We start from the raw sequence: 10,501 nt of genomic DNA, 5'->3' as shown, positions 1-10,501 counted from the left end.
GTTAGACTCCTGTGAGCGCGGTCAGAGATAGTCTCCGCCCCCACAGCGCCTCCACCTGGCACTGCGACATTACTCCATTATATGTCAATGGAATCACCTAGTCCTCACTTCCTATAGAGGACTCGGACGCACACAATCACAAACAACCATACGAGGCAATACTTAATAATTATAATAAACAATATTATATGGCTCCTACAACTAGGATACAGAGTTATTAGCAAAAACATAATGTTGCTTATCATAGCGCCACCATGAGGCTGAATCTCACAAGATTTGATACACGGCCTCATTTTGATACTTAATACAAATATGTTCATTTTTATGACAGTCAGACATTATGAACTGACCCTTATTAGCCGCTAAATATCATTGGCTGAATACCCCTAAACACACTCGGATTAAAATATGTTTAACAAATCACAATTCTACATACATGAATTATACTTAAAACAATAAAACTAAATGAAGCTGATCTCCATCAACACAAACAGATACATTGAGAAAAGCACACACACACACACACACACACACACACACACACACACACACACACACACACACACACACACACACACACACACACACACACACACACACACACACACACACACACACACACACGTTCTTATTGTCTATGTGAGCATTTATTACACACACAAACATGTTATTTCAGTGACAGAAGTTCAGCTGTAGTATTAATGTCATAAAGAGACTCTATAACATCTCACTGTTTATCATGAGCTCAAAGCATAATGGGTAGGATCTCTCACCAGTCTATCCTGATTCATCAACACAGTTGATCCAGGATAATTTATCCTAAACCCAGGATAGAGCGGCTCAGTGAAAGTGGTCTGGACTGTGTGGATGAGGCTCATTGTGTCTCCAGAGACGCTGTAGAAGGACAGAGTTCCTGCACCGGGATCCACATACACTCCTACTCTATAGATATTACCATACAGTCCTAATCTATAGATATCACCATACACTCCTACTCTACTGCTGATGGGCTTTACAGGGACTTTAGTCTCTATGTTATTGTGTCTGAATGAGTAACTGTTCGGAGTGCAGCCCAAACTCCAGGACTGATCATTACCTCCAAACCCACACTCATGACCCCGTCCCTTCCTGCAGATGCCCTTATATGACACTGATATAGACACATACTCTCCACCCCACTCAACCTCCCAGTAGGAGCGTCCACTCACACTCTCTCTACACAACACCTGCAAATAATGATCAAATCTGTCTGGATGATCAGGATACGGCCGAAGCTTTGGATAAGTGAAAGTAATCTTGTTCCCCTCAGTCAGATGGAGGCGTTTATGCATTGTGTCCATATCCAGAGTCAGCCGAAGTAAGTCTGATGAAGAGAAACACATCAGAATCAGGGATAATGAATCTGATCTTGTAATGTAGCTGAACTCTTCATGTTCAACATATCATCAGTGTCTCAGTTCAGTTTAATCATCATTCACATGATCAGCTCTAAAACTCTTCTGTCATGTTCTCTTTCCTCTTCTCCAGGAAGAACATGAACACACTCATGAGTTTCTCTGCTTGTGTTCTCAGTCACTTACATTGTAGGAAGTCATTCCTGGTTTCGGTATCAGGGTCTGTGGCCTCGGGATCAGCGACTGTGGTCTTGGGATCAGCGTCTGTGGAAATCAACAGACATGAAGAGTGTGATTATCATGTCAAGAGAAAATGATCCTGCATCCATTGCTAACACATGCAGAAATCCTCCAACACAGAAGATATTTAGAGAAATGTTCCTGCTGTTTCCAGAGCCCAAATCCTGACACGAGCAATACTGAGGGTTTGACACTATTGATATGTCACCATATTTGATTTGAGAGTGTGTGTGTGTGTGTGTGTGTGTGTGTGTGTGTGTGTGTGTGTGTGTGTGTGTGTGTGTGTGTGTGTGTGTGTGTGTGTGTGTGTGTGTGTGTGTGTGTGTGAGTGAGTGTGTCAGACGTGTGTGAGTGAGTGTTAGAGTTTAGATTCTCTGCCCGAGCCCGAGCCCGAACTGACCGTAATGAATGTAGCAGTATACAAAAACCACATGGAGAGAGGAATGAGTCGGTTTGACTGATAACTGCTCTTATGTTTACAGGATTGCACAAGCATGACCCGACTATCCAACAGGACAGAGCATCTGCTGACACAGGGGCATTGCCCAACACCCCGAGCACACACACCCCCTGCTGGAGACAACTGGACCTGCTAGAACTGCACTCCGTCCTCTACATGGTGAGAGAGTTGTGTTGTCTGTAATATTACTGTCATGATGTGCTGAACTCATTCATACAGTATATTTAAAAATACTGAATCTGTTCACGGCTTTCTCTTTTTATCATTGAAGCTTGAACTTATCATACCTTATTTTATAGATTTACAATGAACTTCTGTATGCTTTGCATTTATTATTATTAAAGAATATAAATGATGAGTTTTGCATTTGTTAAAGATATGATTTATATTAATCAATAATTTTGTTTTCAGGGATGACTGAGGGTTTTCTGCAGAAATGCCATGATACCGTGGGCTTAACAGTTTTTGTGTTTTAAGTTGATTATTTGTTGTTTGTGTGTGTGTGTTTTGTTTTAATTATGAGCCATTTATTTGTATGTTAGCTATATTTTTAACTTTCCTTTTGGTTTTCATACAGAGAAGTGTTTGTTACATCTGCCCATGATCTCCACAGTAGTACAGTAGCCTACATCTGACATCAAATACATAATATACTCTGTGTCTTGGCACTCACCTGAAGACGGTACGGGGCCGATAGTGTCACTGGCTTCACTCACTCCCACTTTACCCACTATCCTGTAGCGGATCATGTACTGCTTTCCCAACTCCAATCCAGTCAGAGTAAAGTTTTCATCAGGTGTGTCTTTGTTATAAGACTGTTCCTCGTTCAGCTGCCAGTACTCCACTCTGTACCGCACAGTTTCTCCAGTCGGGGACTTCTGCAGTTTCAGGGACACACTGCGCTCCAGGACCTCCTTCACTTCTGGAGGGGGAGGCTTCGACACGGGCTGGAACTGAGTGTCTGTCAGCTTCCCTTTTTCATACAGACGGATGGAAGAGCCTGGACTGGATGGATCGGGGATGGCAGACATAATGAATCTGTATCTCTTTTCATCTTTATTAGCCTCTGAAAAACTTCTGAAAAGAGATAAGGTCTCTCTCATCTTTGAGAGGACAGCAGGATCATTGAACCACTTTCTGTCAGATTCCACAGAAACCATGCTTTGTTTCCCATCTAGCTCTTTAAACTTGTCAGATTTCAGAAACTCCTTCAGGGTTGAATGATACGGTTCTTCATACTTCAGAGATGTGAAGGTCAAGCACACCACAACATCAATATCAGCATCAAAGAGGATGGAGTTGAGACGATCTGAGTCTTGAATTGGGATTCCCTCCAGCATCTTGGTGTGAGAACTCAAGAGGTCAAGTTCAGCCTGTGCACCATCTAACCACTGGTTAAGCATGTCAGCTTTAAAAGGGGAGCTGTAGTGGATCTTCAGGACGTCTTCCAGTGACTTCTCCTCCATCCCTCCTCCTCGTATAGCAGGCAAGACCCTGGCCACTGCTTTCAGGAGCACTGTCTTGTAAATGCTAACTGAGCTCTGAAATGAATGCAGCCTCTCTTTGACATCACTGAAAGCATTCACCAGTGTTTTTCTGGAGAGGTCATTGTATGTCCTCTCTACTTCTCCCAGCTCCTCCATTACATCTTCAGTGTTGGAAACCAGACGTGTGCTGATTTCTCTCTCCAGCTGAGCAGCTTTTGAATCCAGTAGAGAAAGAGGATAGAGCCAAACTTTCATTGGAACTGCATTCTGTGGATTCTCCTTAAGGATAGCGGGGAGCTTCTTGTACACCTCTACAGCCTCCATGTAAGTGGTGGGGCTCTTCTCAAGGTGGACATCACCATGAAATGTGCAAGCAATCCTCTCAGCCTTTTGCTTATCACTATCTGTCATATTTACAGCTCCTTTTCCCAGAATAGAAAATCCAGGGATGCTCTTGACCATGGCATTCATTTCTTCTTCAATCTCCTGCTTGTTTTCCTCTTCTGAAACTGTCCGATCAAACACCATGAAGGCCTGAGCTCCGTACAGTACAGCCGTGACCACATGAGTTGCAGTTTTCTGCTCAAACACCTGAGGGTAGGTGATCTGGCCCAGCTGAGTCATAGTGAGCTGTTGGAATCTGGTGGTTTCACTGTAAGACATTGTTACTCTGGACTGTTGGTTTGAAGATTTGGTGTCATGCAGGAACTTGGCAGATCCTCCCACCTCCACCCGCCCTCCTAAGAAGCTGGCCTTCAGGGAAGCACTTACATCCAGGAGACTGGCCTTACTAGAGAGAGAGTCAGAGCTACTGAACTTCACATCTGACATGAGCTGTGGACGGGTGTCCAAATCTTCTCTCAGTGCCTTCTTATCCCACAGAGTAACTCCTGAAATGAGAAATGGCTTTAACAGTCACAGATGAGGACACAATGCACTGTTGAAGAATCATGCAGGTTTTCTCGTGTTGTTACACAAGCACTAGTGATGCAGCATTTGGTGAAGAGGGGAAATAAACTATGATTTATTTATTTTAGGTTGGTAAAGCACCTGGAATGAAGGCATCCGTGCGGAGGTCATACAGCATCCCAGGAGACAGAGGTCTTCCTAGAGCCGCCACTTCAATGGGCCCTGATGCCAAGGCTGCAGTAAATAACAAATAAAAGGTCATATTTATATATATTTATGAGATATATATGAACAAAATTACATCTGGTGATAATGAATAATGTTTAACTCTTTCGCCACCAGAATTTTTTAAAAGTTGCTAGCCACTACCAGTATTTTTGATCATTATACAAAGGTTTCATGGCCCCCAGAATATTTTGTTGTATGAATATTTGAACATGCAATATATCAAAAGAAAGAACAGACCCTCTCCTATTTAAATCAACATTGAGCAAAAGGCTACGAAAACCATGTTTTTGTTAGAGACTACATCCAGATGGGATTCAGAACAATGATCAAAACACAGATGGAGTAGATGGAAGCCTTTAGCTCGTCCTGGGTCTACATTTCATTCAGTAACATTAGGCAGTTTTGATTTATAAGCTGTTTAAAGCTGCTGATTATTTTATATAATGCATATGATTACACGTGATATCGCTTGTCTGCTTCTTCTTCACCTGTGTGTTGATCAGGAGATTCTGTACTCTTTCAGAAGATGTGTAATGGCTCCCCCTACAGTATAGGGGGAGCTCTGTGTGAAAACACGTGAAACAGTGAAAACACGGAAAGCTGGAAATTTTCATCATTGGCAGGGAAAGAGTTGATATGGAAGAACTCCATTATAATATAAAGATGCGAAGAAAATAGACAATTACAGAATCAAACTTTCCACCTTCCAGTCAGAATATATAAAATCATATGAAGTTATAACAACCTTGAGCTCAACACGCTCAAAACGGTGGAGATGATAGTTGACTTCAGGAGGAACAGCCCATCATGAACAGCACTGTGGAAGCAGTGGAGTCATTCAGGTTCCTGGGCACTACCATCTCTCAGGTCCTGAAGTGGGACAATCACATTGACTCCATTGTGAAAGGCCCAGCAGAGACTGTACTTCCCTCATCAGCTGAGGAAGCTCAACCTCCCACAGGAGCTGCTGATTCAGTTCTACTCGGCTGTCATTGAGTCTGTCTTATGCACTTCCATCACTGTCTGGTTTGGGTCAGCTACCAAATCTGACATCAAGAGACTACAACGCACAATCCGGACTGCGGAGAGGATTATTGGTGCTCCCCTGCCAACCCTCCAGGACCTGTACTCTTCCAGAGTGAGGAAGAGAGCAGGGAATCACCCCAGACTCCACTCATCCTGGACACCTCCTGTTTGAACTGTTACCATCAGGACGGCGACTCCGATCACTGGCCACTAGAACATCTGGGCACAGGAACAGTTTCTTCCCACAGGCCATTTCCCTCTTGAACAGTTAAAATAAAGCATTTTTAGAAATCTTGGCCAACTGAAAAGTATGAACCTGAAAAGTATGAGCATGTCCAGCACTCAATACTTAGTTGGGGCTGGTTTTGCCCGAATTACTGCAGCAATGCAGTGTGGCATGAGTCGATCAGTCTGTGGCACTGCTCAGGTGTTCTGAGAGCCCAGGTTGCTCTGATAGTAGAGATAGTGGTCCAGTGGTCCACTGAACTGATATGCAGAAGGTTGCTGGTTCGATCCCAGCGGTCTCCACCAGTGTGTCCTTGAGCAAGGCACTTTACTCCATGTTGCTCCAGGGGGATTGTCCCTGTAATAAGGGCACTGTAAGTCGCTTCGGATAAAAGCGTCTGCCAAATGCAGAAATGTAAATGTGCCTCTCCTTTCTTCCTCCAGACTCTGGGACCCTGATCTCCAAAGGAAATGCAAAATTGACTTTCATCAGAGAACATAACTCAGCAGCAGTCCAGTCCTTTTTGTCGAGACGCTTCTGACGCTTCTGTTGTTCAAGAGTGCGACAGCTGAAACCCATGTCTTGCATACGTCTGTGTGTAGTGGTTCTTGAAGCACTGACTCCAGCTCCAGTCCACTCTTTGTGAATCTCCCCCACATTTTTTAATGGGTTTTGTTTCACAATCCTCTCCAGGGTGCGGTTATCCCTGTTGCTTGTACACTTTTTTCTAGCACATCTTTTCCTTCCCTTCGCCTCTCTATTAATGTGCTTGGACACAGAGCTCTGGGAACAGCCAGCCTCTTTTGCAATGACCTTTTGTGTCTTACCCTCCTTGTGTAAGGTGTCAATGGTCGTCTTTTGAACAACTGTCAGGTCAGCAGTCTTCCCCATGATTGTGTGGCCTACAGAACTAGACTGAGAGACCATTAAAGGCCTTTGCAGGTGTTTTGAGTTCATCAGCTGATGAGAGTATCTTCAATATTCAACCTTTCACAATATTCTAATTTTCTGAGATACTGAATTTGGGATTTTCCTTAGTTGTCAGTTATAACCATCAAAATGATAAGAAATAAACATTTGAAATATATCCGTTTGTGTGTAATGAATGAATATAATATACAAGTTTCACTTTTTTAATGGAATTAGTGAAATAAATCAACTTTTTGATGATATTCTAATTATATGACCAGCACCTGTAGTGTGACGCGTCAGCGAGACCATAAATGGGCGGCACGTATGTCACAGAATACCCAGATTCTAATTGTCTGAAGGAAGACCTTCTCTAGCTACAGCGATTCAGCAATCAGCCCTGAATCTTTTGCTTTAAGAAATGAACAGCTTTTCATGAGGATAATTATAGCTCAAGCATCTCAAAACGATGTAGCTGAAGTAACTTTACAGCGCTTTACTAGATGTGTTTGTATGAGTTGATGTGTGGGCGTCTACTCTGTATCGTCAGTATTTGAATCTGAAAGAGCGCGTGCTCTGTGGGCGTGGTCGCATTAGCGGATAATGAAGGTGCTCGCGGGTGACTGATATCTATCACTTTTCAACCAGATTACAAACACAGAAGATAAAAAAACACACAGTCGGGTTTGATTTGGGCAGTGCTAGAACATATACACTATATTGCCAAAGGTGTTTGGACACCCCTCCAAAATCACTCCAAATAATTGAATTGAGGTCAGAATTTGTGTGTTTTTTGGCACACATGCTTCAGACACCGGTTCTGCAGCAGGCATTCCCATAGCATCAATACCATGACGCAGCGTCTCGCTCCCCTCTTAGGGAACTGGGTTACATACGTTACCTGAGAAAATCTGTCCTTCTAATAATTTTGAATCTGTCCCTGTGATATTGTTCATAGCATATTCACAATTTGTAACATTTAAATCTTACCTGGATATGTTGTGTTTCCTTTGGTATCAGGTTTGGGTTGTAGCACTTCCTATTTTTGGAAGAATGGTTCATAAAATCATATGCAAAGATTTTTTATCTTTAATCTCATGAAATACATCTGTTTACACTTCCATATTTTGTCTGAGGGAGTGCACTTACCTGTGCATTCACCACAGCTAGGGTTGCCAACCATAAACATGTACAGCAGATCCAGCTCGGCTGCTTCAGGGGCATCATACGTGCCGCCATCTTGGAATCGTCAACAAGGAGACCTGTGTGAAGGTCAGTGATGGAGATGCATACCACAAACATTGCCTTGTTTAGTTTCATTGTCATATTCTGCTTTGTTTTCCCTGTCACCATTTGCCTGAGTTCTCATTGGTTGTTGTTTCTGATTGTGCACACCTGTGCGGTTGATTATCATTCCATGTGTATTTAAGCACTCAGTTTTCCTCAGTTAAAGGTTCTGCGTCATGTGTATTTAACCGTCTGGGGTATTTAACAGCCCGGCATGCTTTGGTAGATTTTTTCCACATAGCCACAAAATCAATTTAAAATCATGTCGTTTTTGTCAAACAGGAACGAGTAATACAAGTGTCTACTTTTATTTGTGTACACTCACAACATCAACAAAACATTGTGCTTTTGTAAGAGTGCGCTTTCTGTTTGTTTGCTCCCTGTTTGTTTCTCTGTGAACTATTTTCTGAAATGCGTTTTAAAAAATGAACTGAAACTCAGCGAATACTTGCCACACAGACCTGAGAGCATTAGTTAATAGTTAATTCATCATTTATAAAGCATTAAGTCAAGTCAAGTCAACTTTATTTATATAGCGCTTTTAACAATGTAGATTTTTCCAAAGCAGCTTTACAGTGTTAAACAGTAAAATAATGCAGCATAATTTTATTCAGCTGTATAGTCAGACATTAATCTGACATTAAAGGGATAGTTCACCCAAAAATGAAAATTAGCCCATGATTTACTCACCCTCAAGTCATCCTAAGTGTATATGGCATTCTTCTGTCAGACGAATAAAATCTGAGTTATATTAATAAAGTCCTGGCTAATCCAAGCATTACAATGGCAGTAATAGTTGCTCTGTTTTTGAAGTCCATAAAAAAGAACCTGTCCGTAAAATAACGTGTTAATAAAGGCCTTCTGAAGCGAATCGGTCCACTTGTGTTAGAAAAATATCCATATTTAAAACTGTCACAGGGTGTTTTGGTGTTGGTTCATGTTCATTGTTCCTTGTTCATGTTTTAGTTTATCATGTTCTTGCTTTGTTTTAGTGTCTTGTTCATGGTTTTGTTTGAGGTTGTCATGTTCACAGTCTTGTCATGCACTTCCTGGTCTTGTCATGTGAATCCCATGCCCTCATGTGATCTTGTGTCTTGTCCTGTCATTGGTTCATTGTTTAATCACGGTTCACAGGTGTCACTTGTCTTGTCATTAGTCTGTGTGTATTTAGCCCTCATGTTTGCCATGTGTCTTGGTCAAGTATTGAATGTTGTAACCTGCTGGTGAGTGTTAGTTTATGCCATGCCATGACTTTGTTTTATGTTTTGCCAAGTCTTTGTTTTAAGTTTTGTTAATAAAGAACTGCACATGGGTCCTTCAACTTGCCTCGTCAGTGGATATATGTGACAAAAACTTTACAAAGTAAAGTTTCGGCCGACCGCCTTCCGTATTCAATTTATGGAAAAAGTGTTGAAAGTGCTAAAATAGAAAAAATAAAATAAAAATAAATCTCACATAAATAGTTCACTGACATTCTTCTTTCAGACGAATAAAACGTGTTAATAAAGCATTTATTAACACACTGAGTGTCTAAATAACACGATGAATTAATGTACATTTAAATAGTTTATTAATCCTTTACTTACACTTTCTAAATAATCTGATGAACCATTGACAACTCCTAAATAGCGGGTTTGTAAATAATGTACTACTTAATTTAGAAGTGATAAATGTATCATTTATAAAGTATGTAAATACAATTATTAAACACATTATAGATATGCTTATAAATCAAGAATAAAGCATTTATAGCTGTATTTATAAACTGCCTATAAATGTTTATTAATGCTTTATAAATGATGAATTAACTATTTACTAATGCTTAACTAATGCTTCACAGCGTGTAGTTATTATAAAGTGTTACCCTTGCTTTGTCAATTTACTAGAGGTTCTGACAAATGACTGCAGTCCATCTAAAATGTTGAATGAATCTGAAAGAATTATTTAAAAATCGCTTATAAATACTTCACTCGTTTCATTACTGGATGAATCAGCGTTTCTGAGCGAATCTCTTGAGTGAATGATTCAATGACTCACTCATAAAGACTTCACTTGTGTCATTACTGGATGAATCAGTGTTTTTGAACGAATCTCTTGAGTGAATGATTCAATGACTCACTCATAAAGACTTCACTTGTTTCATTACTGGATGAATCAGTGTTTTTGAACGATTCTCTTGAGTGAATGAATCAATGACTCACTCATAAAGACTTCACTTGTTTCATTACTGGATGAATCAGTGTTTTTGAATGAATCTCTTGAGTGAATGATTCAATGACTCACTCATAAAGACTTCACTTGTTTCATTACTGGATGAATCAGTGTTTATGAGTGA

The 10,501-nt window shown here is 41.0% G+C and overlaps 1 protein-coding gene across 1 annotated transcript; it reads right to left on the bottom strand.

Annotated features, from left to right (window-relative positions):
• Positions 1-633: 633 nt before the first annotated feature.
• On the bottom strand, positions 634-8,118 carry LOC307126362 (stonustoxin subunit alpha-like; the record flags this gene model as incomplete). The annotated part of the gene is made up of 6 exons (XM_079816828.1): positions 634-1,363; positions 1,581-1,658; positions 2,768-4,471; positions 4,632-4,724; positions 7,870-7,918; positions 8,029-8,118. 6 exons carry the CDS (start codon positions 8,116-8,118, stop codon positions 738-740), a joined length of 2,640 nt encoding a protein of 879 aa, XP_079672954.1. The 3' UTR covers positions 634-737.
• Positions 8,119-10,501: the final 2,383 nt, after the last annotated feature.

Source organism: Gobio gobio (assembly GCF_949357685.1).
Source record: "Gobio gobio genome assembly, chromosome: 5".
NCBI classification, from domain to species: Eukaryota; Metazoa; Chordata; class Actinopteri; order Cypriniformes; family Gobionidae; genus Gobio; species Gobio gobio.
This window is presented reverse-complemented; position numbering and strand designations above follow the sequence as displayed.